A 16,916-nucleotide genomic window follows, 5' to 3' on the forward strand; every position below is an offset into this window, starting at 1 on the left:
CTCCTGCCTCAGCCTTCTGAGCCGCTGGGATATCACAGGCCTAAGCCACCGCGCCAGGCAACTTTTAAAATTTCTGAAACTATCTTCTTTACTTATAGAAAGTCCATTTGATTTTTAAAAGTCCTTCCCCCCGCCCCTCTGCTGAGATTTTGTTCCTCGTGTGGTTTTCATGTGCTGAAAACATGTTTTGTTTTACTTCATTGAGGATAGTTACAAGAGTCACATTAAAATCCTTATGTGTCAGTTTCAGCAGCAGCTTCTTCGTCTCTCAAGTTTGGAAGTAGAAGTTCTATCCTGCCGGGGACTATGTGTTAATCCTTTCTTGCCCTGGTTAACCTCCTAACTACTCCCTGCTTCTGTTTTTGCCTGCTACAGTCCATTCTCAACACATTAGAGTGATCCTATTTCATTGGGTAAATCCATAAAGATGTTTATAATGTCCTCAATGCTGGTCGAAACAGCTCGTCCATGGCTCCAGGTCTCGTGCTTATGCTGACTTCTGACCATCCATAAACATCTGTGCTACTTACCTTGAAAGGTATGTCTGCCCTAAACTTACGGCTCTGCTTACATTTCTATGACAAGGACACTGAATGAGCACCCCCACCCCGACCCCCGCCGAAGGAGAACTCAAAGAGGAGTTAAGTGTCCCCCACTTTTTCCAGAGAGCTACAAAGCGCACAGGCTGAAGGAGGGTTAAGAGCTTCTGGGCTCAGGGTACTCTCGAAACTCCTTCACGCCACGGTAGCCCAGATTCGAGTAGACTAGAACCAAACTAAAGTGCGATCGCGCAGGTGCTGCTACCTGGTCAGAGGGAGTGACCGACCCAACTTTCCGGTGCTCCCTCTGAGCAGGCGCTGGGGGAGGTGGGTGGGAGGCGGAACCCTGACGCGAGCCCCCCTGCTTCTGGTCGGGCCCGGGTCGTGGTGCACCACGGGAGCGCCGCGCGGGCGGGCATGGAGGAGAGTGGCGATTCTGAGCCGACCCCGGGCTGTAGTGGTCTGGACTCGGGCGGCGTTCGCGATGGCGGCGGCGCTCACAAGTGGACTCCGGCGGACGCCTGGATGAGCACCCACCCGAAGGTTAGGAGGCGCTAGAGGAGCAGGGCGCCAGTTCCGGTCCCTGAGGCAGGCGGAACTCTCGGGCAGCGCTCGAGTTCTAGTAGGCCGGCTGGCCTAGCGAGCGGGACCAAAGCGCACGGCCGCGCGAAGGATGGTTTGTTGTTTAAATGAGTAGAAGCCTGGCTGACACCTCTCCCAGCAACCCCAGCCCCGCACCAAGCCATTCTTAAACTGGACCCTATATGGGACCCCTCCCTTCCCAGTCTGGAGACCCTCTGAGCACTCCACTCTTGTCCGTTTTGCTATCCAGAGAGAGCGTCTTTCGTGGCTTAGCTGGTTCCCAGGGACCGTGCAAGTCGGTGTGTGGGCCGTGGATGAGATCTAGGACCCCCAGTGATAACGTTTAGGCAGTCACGTTTACACTTAGCCTCGGACCCGGGGTGTGCACCTTGATTCCGCACAGCTGCCAATAACCGATTTTTTAGATTTCTTGGAAAACTTTGAGGAAGTTCTTGCTCAAGGTGGAGCTACGCACTCTTGATTAGCAGCAATGAGGATAAAGATAGCACCTATCTTGCTTCTGCTTGGGGAATTGCTGCCTTATACCAATACTGTCCCAATTCCTGAATAGACAGTGAATGGATATGTGCATTTTGTAGGAATCTTAGGGACTGAACTGGTACAGTAGACTGGCTCTGTTCTATTTGAAAGCTGTAATTCACAGGTAATTGTCTGGAAACAGTCAAGAAAAGGAAAATTTTGAAGATAGAAGTCTGAGAAGAGTGATTTTTTTTTTTTTTTATCTTGCCCGAATTTGTCTTCTGTCTCTATCTCTTTTCAGCCTCCCAGGAAAGAAACAAAACATGAAAATGTTGCTCAGTGCCATAAAAAGAAAAACAATAGCAAGGAGAGCAGCATAGTGGTTAGGAGCATGAACTCAAATGCAGACCCCTCAGTGGGAATCTTAGTTCTGTCCCCACCTTGGTCTGAGTTGCTTGATCTTATTATGTCAAAGTTTCTTTGCTTAATTTCATTATGCCTCAGTTTCTTTACCTAAAAAGCTGGCATATTGGTACTTACCTCGTAGTGTTAGTAATTTTTTGTAAAGCATTGACATGTAGAAAGCACTATATAAGTATTTAATGTAACAGAGTTTTTTTTTAATCTGGATTTGATGTTGTTTTCAGACAATTTTCATATTTGCAGATTTTTTTCTCTTTGAAGCTAATAACTATATAGACCCTGATCATCAAATCTTTCTTTTGATTTTTCTTCTTGAAGGAGTAAACTGATTTAAAAAAAAGGAATAATAATGAGTGTCTTTACAGTTCTGCCTTTTAAAAAATTCAGTTTGAAAATTACGTAATAAAATGACTTCAGTGAATCCAGTAAAATGTTATCAGGTTTATCATCCTTGGGCATACACTCCTTTTATTATATTATTCTCCTTCTTAGAATTCCTCAGTGTTTGTTTATGGATAAAATTCACACTTTTGGCTTGGCCATAAAGATCTTGCAACCTCTCCCCAAATCACATTTTCAGTGTCACTTTCAAACACACTTGATGTTTGGGGCAGACAGCTCAACACCCTTCTTTTCCTATACCTGTATATTTATCATGAAGCAGATGGGAGAAGGTAACTTCACATATGCCTGCATGTGGAGTCTGCTTTTGTCTTACCTTACATTAGTCTGCTTATATACCTGGTCGCTAATGTGTATTGGTAATTTCCAGCTTCTCCTGCAGGGTTAAGTCCCTAAAAAATGTTCTTTTGCCCACTAGCAATTCTGAAAGAATTTTGCTTCTTTAAAATTCAGTAATTAGATAATTCCCTACTCTTGAGAGAGAAAGGGTGGAGAGGCTAGGAGTGGTGTTCTAGCAGATTCTTTCCACATGCAAATAAGAAGCTAGGGAAACAGAGTCTCCACTAACATGTCCCAACAAAAATCGTATTGAAGTTTTCTCTACTCAAGCAGATTTCTTTCTTGAATATGTGTGGTGATCTCCCATACTATCTCTGCTTCTCTGTTTATTAAAATTATACATGTCCCCTAGGACTTAACTTGTGTCCCATTTATATCATGAAATATTCACCAACCAATCCTGGAGTAGAGCTCCTCTACCATGTTTTTTTTTTTTTTTTTTATTCTACTCACATGGTTTTAATCACTCACATATTGTTATTTGCCTAAGAGTTTTAAGTAGAGTCAGCCTTCCATATTTTTGTCTGCATCCTCAGATTCAACCAACCTCAGAGTGGAAGTATTTGGAAAAAAAATGCATCTGTAGTGAACATGTACAGACTTTTTATCTTATCATTATTACCTAAACAATAAAGTATAACAATTATTTACATGGTATTTACATTGTATTATATATTATAAGTAATCTAATTTAAAGTATACAGGAGGATGTGCATCAGTTATATACGTTTTATATAAAGGACTTGAGCATCTTGAATTTTAGAATCTGTGGGGTTAGGTCATAGGGGAAGGTCCTGAAACCGATCTCTTGTGAATACTGGAGAGAACACTGTATGTGTATGTTTAATCTAACAATTACAGATTCTTTAGATAGATCAGATCTTATATTGCCTTTTAATGTCCACTAAATCTAGAAGACATATGAGTGTGTGTGTGTGTGTGTGTGTGTGTGTATTGTGAATATGTTTTGATTGAAAGGAAATATTAAGAGATTCTTCCTTCTCTAATTGACAATTATATTTTGATTTTCAGTATTTAGAAATGATGGAATTAAATATTGGAGATGCTTCTCAAGTTTATATAGCATTCTTGGTTTACCTGGACCTCATGGAGAGTAAGTTGTTTGTTTATATTTCTTGGTTATTGGAGTTGTGGTGGGGGCTTAGGGAGTTGGTTTGGGATATAGCATTGTTGACATATAGTAATATATCATTTATGATTGCTATGAACTTTTTAAAATTTTATTTTAGTTATTTTAGTTGTTGATGGACCTTTATTTTTTATATATATGTGGTACTGAGAATCGAACCCAGTGCCTCGCACACTTGAGGCAAGCGCTCTACCACTGAGCCACAACCCCAGCCCCATGATTGCTATGAATTTTGCCAATTAACTTTGTAATGGTTTATTCATTTACACTGGGAATAACTAGGTAACAGAAAAGAGTGGAAAAATAGAGAGAGAGGTAGTATTATGAGTATTGTATACTCAGCTGAGGATTAGGTAGAAGTTTGGAATTTTCATCTTTTGTTTTTGACAAACATTGTTGTGCATTCCATGATATTCTTTCAGGTAAAAGTTGGTATGAAGTAAATTGTGTGGGATTACCTGAACTTCAGCTCATCTGCCTGGTTGGTACTGAGATAGAAGGGGAAGGGTTACAGACTGTGTTGCCTACACCCATCTCTGCTTCCCTCAGCCATCAAAGGTGAGCAGGTGGTTTTGGTCTTATTTTAACAGAAATAAAAGGAAGTGGGAAATATTTGTATTCTTGGTAAGGAGGCAAGACCTTTGCAGAAAACAAGAGATATGTAAGATGCATCATATGATACAAATCATACTTACCGTAGGAGTTGGTGAAGAGTGTGATCAACATGCAAGTTGAAATCAAAGAAAGCTGGTGGGACCTTTATAAAAAAATCTTAGCTTCACAGAACTGAATTACATATATATTTATTTCATGATATACTCTCATTATTAGTTCTTGATTTTTTTTATTTATTTACTTAATTAGTTACTGATACTGTAACAAGAATCTCCAAACCAGTCACCCAAAAAAAGCTGTATTCTTAACAATGACTGACATTAGATCTTATGGATCTCTTCTTTCCTACTTCTACTGACCTAAGATAAGTTATCCTGAATCCTATGTTCAATAAGGAGGGTTTTTTTTTTTTAGATTTTTTTTAATGCTTATTTTTTAGTTATAGGTGGACACAATATCTTTATTTTATTTGTATGGTGCTGAGCATCAAACCCAGTGCCTCACGCATACTAGGCAAGTGCTGTGGCTCTGAGCCACAACCCCAGCCCTAGATGTTTTTAATTTTATAAAAAAGTATGTAATTTTTTGAGGGTCATCTTACACACTTAATACTGTGTTTCTAAAATTAATCCATTGTGCATTTTATTGGCCTACTAGATAACTTTCCATTGTGTTACTGTACTACAGTTTTTACATCTGCTCTTCTGATGATAGAGTGCTACTGCTGTTCATCTTTAGGAGTTAATTGCTAACTACTTCCAAAGTGGTTGCCTCATTACTTTTTACCATGTAAACAAAATCCTTTGGAATCTTACTGTCTTCAGCATTTGATATTGTCACATAAGTTTTTGCCAGTTGAATGGGTTATCTGAATGTCTTAATTTGCATTTTTCTGTTGACTAGTAATATTGTTTACTAGTAATAACTTAATACTGTTTACTAGTAATAACTTGATATAGTTATTTTCTCTCTTAAATGTCTGTGCATATTCTTTGCCTATTGGATTGTTTGTACTTTTCTCATTAATTTGTATGAGTTCTTTAAACATTCTTGACATTATCTTTTGTTGGCTGTGTTTTCCAGTTTTTAACTACATCCTTCATTATTTTGTATATTAATGAAAAATTTCTTAATTTGAATATAGTCATATTTCATCCAAGGTATACAAGCCATTTGTTTTATCATAATTTTACATATAAAAAGCTGTTTCTTAGCTATTAGAGTTCTTCCTACTTTACTGGCATTTAAAAAATATTTTTATTGTAAAATAAAACCAGATTCAGAAAACCACACAATACAAATATATGGATTAAAGAGTTATCATAAAGCAGATACTCTAACCATTGTAACTATGATCAAGTGAGGAGCAAGAACTTTTCCAGCCATCCCAGAGCCCCTTCCATGTACCTGGCATAGCTCTTTCCTTCATCATAAAACTAATCTCATCTCTTATGATAAAGTGGGATTTGGCTAGTATATATTGTTCTCAGGACCCTTTAATGCTACCTTCCCCTTTTGACTCTCAGTCAAGAAAGCCTGTTAGAATTTAAATGGATTACATTGATTGTCAGGAATATTAATTTTATATTAAGAAGTAACTTGCTGCTGGGTGCAGTGGTGTAATTCCAGCAGCTTGGGAGGCTGAGACAGAAGGATTGTGAGTTCAAAGCCAGCCTCAGCAACTCAATGAGACCCTGTCTTAAATAAAATACAAAATAGGGCTGGGGATGTGGCCCTAAGTTCAATCTCTGGTACAACCCCTCCAAAAAAATAAAATAAAATAAATAAAGAAGTAATTTGCCAACTTTGATATTTATTATTAGAAACAAATTACTTGCCATATACTACACAATACCCAGTTATAAAAAACTATTTAGGCTTTGCTGCTTAACCGCTTGAACATGGAATGTTTTGGTTTTTTTTTTTTAATGCTCTGCATTCCTGAGAAACTTTAATCATATTTTTATTAATAGAGAAGCTGGGGGAGCTGGGGCTGTAGCTCAGTGACAGAGCACTTGCCTAGTACGTGATCCTCAGCACCACGTAAAAATAAATAAATAAAATAAAGGTATTGTGTCCAAAAAAAGTGTTGGGGATGTGATTCAGTAGTAATGTGTTCCTGGGTTCAATCCCTAGTCCCCCCAAAACACCATAAAAAATGGGGAAACTGGAAAAATATAAAACCAGAAAGCCAGAGGAGTTGGCAGTTTGCTGGAGGTAGTTTCATATTATTTACAAAGAGCTTGATCGTCATCTCCTTTATTGGTGTTCCCAAGCTTTAGAATCTATTGTTTGTAAAAACCTGACCAAACTCTGTCATTTGTGTAGTTAACTACAACTTAATTATAAAATATTTTCCTAGTGAGGACAAACAATCTTACAGTATGTTCTTTCTTGGCATCTCTTTCAAGTCTGAATGTTACTCTAGAAATTATGAAAACACTTCAAATTCCAAGCACTAAATTGCTCAGCTGCTAGTTCAGCTGTCATAAAGTAAAGGTCTAAGAAATTTTGCCATTTACTCTTTTGGACAAAATTTTTGTTCAGTCAAAGTTATTCCTAAGGAGAAATGAAAACAATTCAATAAACATAAGAAATGAGTCCTGCAGTCAAAGTTAGAATTCCTAGCCTCTGATTTTCTTAATCTGATGCTTGATTTTTGGATCATACCTACTTGCCACAGTGTTGTTTTCAAAGAAATGCACTCCTTTTTCTTCCTACATTGAGTTAAGTGAACTGTCCCTTCTGTTTTGACAGAATTAATTTCTCCTAATATAGTTTTTAAAGACCTGTCAATAGTAATTTTTCTTTCAAGGACATGATTACTTTTGAAAATATTTTATTAGCCGTTTACATTATCCCAGTAATATATCATGTAGTCACCTAGATAATATAAATTGACCAATTATTTTTTTAAATCTATTGCATTAGTATTTTATGGGAAGAAGGAAAAGAATCAATATTATAAACCCTGAACTATGTGGGAAAAATTAAAATTTTATTTATTGTTCTTACTCTAAAATGATATAACCTTAGTAAAAATGATCTAAATGTCTATACTTACACTTTTAATTTAAGCCTTAACATATATTTATAAATGAATATGAATATAATTGTAGACTAATGGCAAAAAAGAAGCGTGTTTTGGTTTGGGGAGGGGATAAATGGTAAATGTAGATTGTCCTATTATTTTTCTAAGTTACTCATTTATTTATTAGATACCTGGGTTCAGGAGTACAAAATATCCCAGACCTTGCCCATGAGATTATGACAGTCTAGAGCCAAGATGGATAGACATTTATGTCCAGGGAAAAAATGTAATGAGAGATATGTCCAAGGCACTGAGGAAGGCTGCAGAGGTAGAAGACAGAACCTCTACTAGTGGTATGGGATTTGGGTGAGTCTGGGAAGACTTGCTAGAGGAGAAGTTATTTAATTATGCACAGACATATAATACAGAAGAGGGATGGATGTTCCTGGCAGAAGTAATACCTTCTGGACAAAGTTCTGAGGGCTGAGAAAGCCTGCAAATTGCAAATAGTTCATTATGACTGGGCATGAGAAGTGGCAGATGGAGGAATTGCCAGCAGCTGGCGAGAAAGCCCTGGATTGTGCATATATGTTTGCAAAGCAGCCTGATGTCTGTGAGAGAGAAAGTATGTGAAGTGAGAGATGGGAATGATAGAGGAGGGGAGGAGAAGAGGGAAAGAGACAGAAAGAATATTTATAAAATAACCCTACTTCTGAGAAGCCATATTTGGAGAAGCAACCTAGTAAGAATTAAGGAATTGGAAGACCTATTCATTCAAAAGTAAGAGAAAATTAGATGCAGAGTTTTGCTACTACAAGGAAACACTCCTGAAACAAAGAAGGGAAAAATTTGAGTAAGATATTAGGAATTGTAATGCTTGTTTCTATTTTCTGTTATGGATATCAATTATACATCTGTTAGGATATAGGAAATAACCAACTGTTAGTGCAAGAATATCACTCGGGGACTTGAGGTTAAGTAACTCCGACACTTGCCATTTCTTCACTTCTCCAGAATGTTTTTGTTTTCTGGCTAAGTGCTATATGGCTCAGTCTTCCAAGCCATAAAGAATTATACTCACTCCCTAAGTAGCCTCATTTGTTTTCACAGTTTTGGGTTTTCTTTGTATTTTATCAGTATTTCAAAATACTGATGACTCCCAAATTTTAATCTACATTTCAGCCTTCCCTATGAACTTCAGACTCCTCTATTTAAAGCCTACTTGCTGTCTCCACTGTAGTATAAACAGAATCTCAAATCAGCATGTCCAAAAAGAAGTCTTGATTTGCCCTTACATTTGCTCCTTTTGCAGTTTTCCTCAGGTCTTTAAATGGCAACTCTGTTCATTCTGAAGCTTAAGCCAAAGTCTTGGAGTGTGTGCGTGCATGTGTGTGTAATTTATTTTTCTCGAACAATTCCAGATTTACACAAAATGTGATTAAGTATGAGGATTTCCCTATAAGCCCTGGTCCAGATAGTGTTTCCTCTGTTGATATCTTGCTTAATATGGTACATTTGTTATAATTAATCACATTAATTGACACATTAACTAAAGTGCATAGTTTGTAGTTCATCTTTTTTTTTAATGATTGTAGGTGGACACAGTACCTTTATTTTATTTATTTTTATGTGGTGCTGGGGATTGAACCCAGTTCCTCACACTGAGTCACAACCCTATCCCCCTGGAGTTCATTCTTTTTATTATGCAATCCTATGGCTTTTGAAAAACACCTAATGTCATGTGTGCACCATTGCATACACAATAACTTCAGTGCCCTAAAATATCCCCTGTGCTTCGGCTGTTCATCTCCTCTGCCCATTCCCAGCCTCCTCTCCAACAGCTGTTGAACTTTTTACTTTCTCTATAGTTTCTCCTTTTTCAGAAAGTTAAACAGGTGTAATCATATAAAATGGAGCCCTTTCGGGTTGGCTTATTTCACCAAGCAGTATACAGGGACTTTGTTCTGAAGATTACTGTATCCTCAGTGCCTAGCCTGGTATCTGATACCAGGGGCTAAGTAAGTATTTGTTGAATGACTAAATATCTGCAGCAGAGACTTACTAAAATGCCCAAAGAACAAAGTATATATTATAAGCATCCTTCCAAGAGTTTCCAAAATTTAGACTGTCTGGAAAATCCATTTACTTGCAGGATTTATCACCATTTCCCACACTGTACACTGTAACTATAATGTGCATCGGAGGACAGAGAACAATCACAAATCTGAAGAGGCAGTGTGCCAATGCTGTCCTTTCCTTTCAGTGAAGAATTTAGTTAAATTCTTCCTCATCTATATTTACCCCTCCCTTTTGTACCTAATTTTTCCCTGGTTTTGGGGGAAAGAACTGTGTTAATGGTGGAATAAAGGGTTACAAGCACTGAGTTACTTCTTTGGAACATAACCAGAGATATTTTTAGTTATGCAATTTAATCCTAAAATGCCACTCATTTTACTGAAGGATGCTCCATTATTATTTCCCTGTAACTGAAAAATATTCCCCTTTGAAAGCATAGTCCTTATTATAACTTATTTAATGACCGCTGTTTTATCTGATGCCTCAGATCTAATAACTAGTGAAGTTCCTGCTGTCATTTGGCTTTCTTCACATCAGGATGTTTGTGTCCTCACCCTACGTCTGTTGGAATTCTGTTGCTTGCTGGTGAAACCTCCGAGTCTGGCAGCTTCTTTCAACTGACACAGCATCTTTTTCTCCTCCCTTCAAAAAAAAGGGGGGTGAGGGGGATCTTCTAATTTATTTTAGCAGAATAACTTCCCACTGAGGGAATAGCCACACAGGCACTTGATTGTTCAGTAAATCCTCTTGAGATTTCAACTGCTTTGATTTTTTTTTCTAGGAAGGGATTGGCATGATTCCTGAGGAGGTGTTCTTTATCTGTGGAACTTTCCTTTAGGACTGGCTAGTGGATGAATATGGCTTCTTGGTGCCTCTGGCATCAAGTTAATTTTGCATTGTATTTCAGAGTTGCATTATATGTGTCATCTCATTACATCCTGAGGCATATCAAGGAGTTAGTACCTTTTATTGATAAGACTGCAGCACACACCAGTTTGGCCACATTGAGGACAGAAGGAAACACTACGTTCTGTACATTGCAATAAATACTAATTTTAACCCATACTGCATTCTATTTCAACAAGATTTATAGTTAAAAGTAATGTTTTCTTCAACTTCTTGTCCTCACTCTAAATCTCCAGAGATAACTTAGTCTCTATTTTAGGATCATTACCAAAAAAAAAAAAAAACACCTAAAAACAATGTTAAGATTCATGGAAAATATTTAAATAACTTGGGCTAAGGACATTAGCTGAATAGCATTAACTGTGTGTTTACTTCAGGTTTCTTTTCAAGTTAGTTATAATAAGTTAGAATCACCTTATTTTCTTCAATTTGTAGAGCTTGTCAGTGAACAGTTATGAGAGGGAAAAATCTGTGAACAACAAATTTTGTTGCTGTTAATCAACAGCCATGATTTCATAGATCTTTTTCTTTAGATGGGACTTTTCCCATGAGTTTTTTTGAAATTAAGTGCGTTTTAATATTCTGGTGATGCTTCACCATTCTCAGCATCTTTACAAGTATGTGTGAGTTTTTAAGTAGAACTTTAAAACTCTTTGTTGTTATTGTTGTTAATAAATCGAGAAAACACCGTCTGCTGACTTAAAGACAAAGTAAATACTTTTATGGATTTATGCAGTATCTCATAATAGAAACAAACAAGAAAGATCTTCAGTGGGTATGTATAATAAAAATAGATTATCTAAAATCCTGAACAAGGAACTTGGTAAGACTTTCCAAGTGTGCTTTAGGTAACAGAGTTAGAAAAACTATTTTATTCTGATATTACTGTCTTCACAGTAATTCATTGGTAGTTTTCCCAATATACAGACTACCACGTAGGATAATAAGAGCTCAGAGATGGGAACTTCCATTTCATTTTTGACAGTGATTTCCCTCAACTCTGAAAACAAAACCCCCTTTACAACTCTGAGCTAATTTTTAAGCCTTCAGCTTTCCCACATGGGTGTTTTGAATATTTCTGAAAATGTTTTGCTGTTTATATTCAAAGAACTCTGAAAACAAGTATCAATTGAGAATGAAAGAAGAACAGTGAATGTGATGGAAATTTCTATCCTAAATTTCAGTTTAAGGGCTAGAATTTTCACACAGTTGACCTTAAACACACACTCCCTTTGCTTTAAACTGTATTATATTTTGAAGAAGAGAAAATGTGTAAAAATTATTTCGGTAGGTTTCTTTTCATTCTTGTGTCATCTTATTCTCATTTGCCAGTTAGGGATGTTTAGAGAAACGAATTTTTAACTTATGGCACTGCAGTGGTTTTATGTATATTGCATATTGAGAAATAACTGGGATATATACAACAGAAAATTAAGATAAATTAAAATTATAGTCAATTTGTAGTGTTCTTACCATTTTAGAAAAAAATTAATTCAAGGTGGACACTATATAAAAATTAATCTTTTCCTGTGACTATTAATTTAGATATTGGTTTGCCACTTTTGAAGAAGCAAAATATTTAATTACACTGAGATTTGCATTGATGATATAAGGAATGCTATTTTATCAAGTGTTACTTCCCGTTAGTGCCGAGTAATGAAGTATCTGATTAATGTCTGCGGTTTCTTTGTATGAATCTCTCTGAAGTAAACTGCTCGTAGGAATCTCGCTCTCTGTCATGTAGTTCAACATGGTGGGATATTATATTTTAAGGACTAAGTCAGTTTCTGGGATCAGCTATCTGTAACAGAACATTTTCTATATTTCCACTAAGGGCACAGTGTACCTTAGTATATTTGAGTTAGTATTTGTTTTTAGCAGTAACCATGGAGAGGGTGGTGTATACAAACATTTTGTCTCAGTTTATAAGGCAATAAAACTGGTATTGTTACTGTATAATAATATTTTGTATTCAATGACTACTCGATGGCTTGTAAAACCTTTTTATATATGCCACTTCGTTGTGTTATGTAGACTTAGAGGTAGACCATCTTCATTTTATAGCACCACTTGTTGAAAAGATATTCCCCATTAAATTGCCTTTGCACTTTGTTAGCTGACAAGGTTTATAGCTTATTAACAATTCTGTTAAAATTGTCATATATAATTAATATATATGACAATTTTAACAGAAAGCTTGAGGGAGGAAATGGAGCTATATGGAACAAGGAAATGACATCAGAGAATAAAGAAATGAAGAATGCCAGAAATGTCAAATATGTTAATATAAAAGACCTTAATACATTTTCTTATTTTTCCTATTAACTTTTTAAAAACTTAAGATTAGGAATGGGGGGATATAGCTTAGTGGTGTAGCACTTGCCTAGCATGAGCGAGGCCCTGTGTTCAATTTCCAGCACTGAAAAAAAAAGACTGAAGGTTTTATGTAAATAATTATAACGTATTTATGAGTTTATATCATACAGATAATGTACAACAATAATTGCACAAAGATATAAAAGGAATAAAGGTATAGTGGAGCAGTTTCTGTATTTTAGTAGGTCAGTATTAATCTGAGGTAAATTGTGATAAGATTCCATGGTAACCTCTAGAGACCCCACTAAGAGACTTAGAAACTATAATAAAAACAAATAAGAAAATGGTGCTCTAGAAAGTATCAATTTAATACAAAAGAACATGGTAAAAGAAGATCAAAGGAACAGAACAGATTGATACAAGAATCTAAATGACAGACATAAATCCAACCATATCAATAGAAAAACAAATCATCAGAGACCTTCAGTATAATATCAAGTATATTTAACATATGTGTAATTGGAATCAGAATATATATTCAGTTGTAGAATAGGAATATACTAGCAAATCTTTTTCCAATTTCTAGAAAATTGGTTGGCTTAATTAAAAAACCATCTGACCATTTTTTATTTGCCTGTTTAAGAAAGCTCCTTGGGAAGTTAGTTACATTTTACTGAATTTTTGAACATAATCTTTATGAGTAGGTAATAAGGATTTTTAATATGTGGTCAAAGGCTAATAATCCTTTGAGGACCTTTATATTAGATTTTGTTTATTTATTTTCCACAGCAAGCACACAAAAATACTAACATTACCAAAAAAAAATTTTTTTTAAGTTTTATTTCTTTGTATATTTTTCTCTTAATTTTCTTTAAGTGTCAGAATACATACAGAGAACCACAGAAGTATCTCTACTCAGTTCTAATAATTCTGATACTTGGGAAAACTAGAAATATTAAAAAAGAAACAGTCGTATGTACAAAGAGGACCATGATGGTTTATCTTTATTAGGATCACTATTCTCTGCCTCCCAAATTAAACCAAAATAACTTTATAACAATAGGGAAATGACTAGGTGAAGTAGGAATCAGTATCAGATTTTTATATAACCATTGAAAGATAGTAATCATAAACACCATATAAAAACATGGGGGTAAAGTGTATTACGGTTATTTTTTAGAATCATACCTGAATACCAATTGTTCCACTATATAACACCATGTTGGATAATTGAAAAAAATAACACCTGTGGCCATTAGTCAATTTATATACACAGGACAGTGTTAGCCCCCTTAGTAGGTTGATAAGGACAGAATACAGTTGATAAGGACAGAAAGGGGAATGCTTTTGAAAAGGACTGAGAGTCAACAGGTAGCACTTACGTGCAGGATTTTCTGTGTGAGAGGCGCTGAGATACTTATTTTCAGCCTTCAGACATTTCCTCAGCATTGTAAATATAATCACCTGCCTCTTCCCAAGATTTCACAGTATTCAGTCTTATCCTCAGCTGAGTGATTGTAACTCCTAAGTATATCATGTCTTTATTTTCAGGATAAGGGACATCTTAAAGGCATCTCAGAAACTACGAGGGAATCCGGATTTACCCATGTCTTTCACTCTGGCCATCGTGGAGTCTGATTCTACAATAGTCTATTATAAACTCACTGATGGGTTTATGCTGCCAGACCCTCAGGTCAGTTTTCAGATAACTGACAATAAACTGAAGAAGGAAAATCATGACAAAATTTTAAAATGTGAATTAAGTCATTCATGGAACGATTGCTTCTTTTGCCGTAGAAATATTCAAGAAAAAAGTTACATTTTCATATTTCAGAAAACTGTTTTGTACAGAGTAATATCTTCCTTATTATTTTTGCAAAAATTGTTTGACTCCCCACCTCTGTGGAGAATTTCATAGTTTCCCAGAGTATTTCATGGAGGTATGCATTTAATTATTCAGTGAGTAACTGAGATGTGATGTTAAAGGAAGTTGGGAAATTAGTTACATTTTATTGAATTTTTTAACATAATCTTTATGAGTAGGTAATAAGGATTATTACTACTATTAGTAGTTCTAACTAAAAGAACTTAACTTCTTTAAGAGATATTAAATTAAGAGATATTAAATTCATTGACATTTTGACAGGGACATTTTAATAAAATGAGTGTTTTGTATATTATTGCTTTCATACATTGTTGGCATAATGGGATAATTACATTAAATAGCTTTCTAATTTTGCATTTAATTACATGACTTAGAAAAAGTTGCATTTTGAACTTTTTTTGTTTATATTGCAGAATATTACCCTTAGAAGATGACATCTGTACTTCTCAACACTTTATTCATAAAAGATTGAATTTGAGACCCATTTAACTACTTTATCTCTTATCTCGGAGATAGTCAGAGTCGATTTAGCTCTTCTCATTCCATAAGTTTTTTTTCTGAAGAATAAAACTTTTTCAGATAAAAGGTTTTATATTGCTTAAAACCATAGAGTTGTTGCTCTAGAACTCTTATTAGAGACAGTTTAGTTACAGTTGTACTCATATTTATGCTGAGGATGTGTTCAGAGAGGTGGAACTGCTGTACCTCTTCGTCACCCACACTCAGCTGCTGCTGCTGGCTTGTCATTGAAACCACCACCTCTTCCCTTACTCTGCTCTCCCAGGGCCTTCTGACCTCTGTAGCTAGCTTGAGCTGGCACTTCATGTACATTGTGAAATGTGGAGAGTTTATTTCTGCCTGCTTTTCCATCTTTTGTATAAAGTAAAAGATTTATTTGAGTGGGTTTGTTTTTCTGTTGCACTTACTGTTATTTCCCTCTTGAGTTGACTTTAAATCAGAATTGAAAATATGCTTGTCAAGAGTGTAAATCCACATGTCGGCATTAATAGGGACCAGAGAAGTGCTTACCTACGAGAGTGCCAGGCCTTCCTTTCTGTCCTGTCACCACCATCCTTATTATATCATAGCTTGAGTATTATAAGAGAGTGAGGGACAGTTTTAGCATTAAAAATATCCTTGTTAATTAGACCCAGTTCTTCCTCTTTTGTTAATATCCAAGTATGAAAATAATATGCACAAAAACTTTCCAAACAGTATTGTTTTGTAACTCAAATTATGAATCACTTGAAGTTTAGAGCAGGAGTCAGATGTGGGGCTGTACTTTGTCATCCCCTGGTCAAGGTAAATAGTCAATAAACAGATCTATGAAAGGTATATTATGTACTCTAAAATTATGTAATCCTGGCTGCAAGTAACTCACCAAGTACATGTTAGAATGTGATAAAGTGGATGAAATTACTAACTGGTTATAGTAGGATGGCAGAGCAATGAATGGAAAACTTTATCTTTCCTCAATATTTTAGCTTTACTTATGTTACTTTTATAATGAAATATTTTAAAATAAAAATACCTCAAAATCTGTATTATCTATCATTGCGTGATACTATTAGCAGTTTAAAACTGCACATTTATGATCTCATAGCTTTTATGGTAAGGGGGTGTGGGCATGGGTTAATTGGTGCAGTGGAGGTGTTACTTGGGCTACAGTCTCATCTCAGGCTTGCCTGGGGAAGGATCTGCTTCCTCCATCCTGTGGTGGTCAGCAGTCCTTCTTGTGAGGGCCTCAGTTGTCAATGGGATGGTGGGAGGCTATTCTCAGCTCTTTGCCACACAGGCCTTCCCAAGACGAGGGGTACTTTCTCTCAGCAGGATAGACCTTGTAATCTTAGGTAATAGAGTTATGTACATCCTTCCTCTTCCCCATGTTCCATTGGTTAGAAGCAAATTTTAGATCCCCCCTACACCAAGGTCTTAGGTCTGATTAGGAAACAACAGTAACAAGAACGGGGGAAAAATGGCAAATTTGCATTACAAAATGGTATAAAGCATTATTCCTGATCCATTGACTTTCCTGGCTTCTTTATTTCATCAGTATTAGAATTTCACTTTTATTCTTGGTGGAAAGTGCCCACAACTTAAGATTTCCTTTGCTCTCCCAGAAGTCCTGGAGATGTACCTGCTCACAACAGGGTGTGCTTCTATGACACCAGA

At 36.2% G+C, this 16,916-nt stretch overlaps 1 protein-coding gene across 1 annotated transcript; it reads left to right on the forward strand.

Annotated features, from left to right (window-relative positions):
- The first annotated feature begins 905 nt into the window (after positions 1-905).
- Tsen15 (tRNA splicing endonuclease subunit 15) lies at positions 906-16,286 on the forward strand. Its single transcript, XM_005319699.5, has 5 exons — positions 906-1,082; positions 3,798-3,879; positions 4,338-4,473; positions 14,411-14,552; positions 15,158-16,286. The coding sequence occupies exons 1-5, from the start codon at positions 957-959 to the stop codon at positions 15,176-15,178; spliced, it is 507 nt and encodes a 168-aa protein (XP_005319756.1). The 5' UTR covers positions 906-956; the 3' UTR covers positions 15,179-16,286.
- The last annotated feature ends 630 nt before the right edge of the window (positions 16,287-16,916 follow it).

Source organism: Ictidomys tridecemlineatus, chromosome 10 (assembly GCF_052094955.1).
Source record: "Ictidomys tridecemlineatus isolate mIctTri1 chromosome 10, mIctTri1.hap1, whole genome shotgun sequence".
Lineage (NCBI taxonomy): Eukaryota > Metazoa > Chordata > Mammalia > Rodentia > Sciuridae > Ictidomys > Ictidomys tridecemlineatus.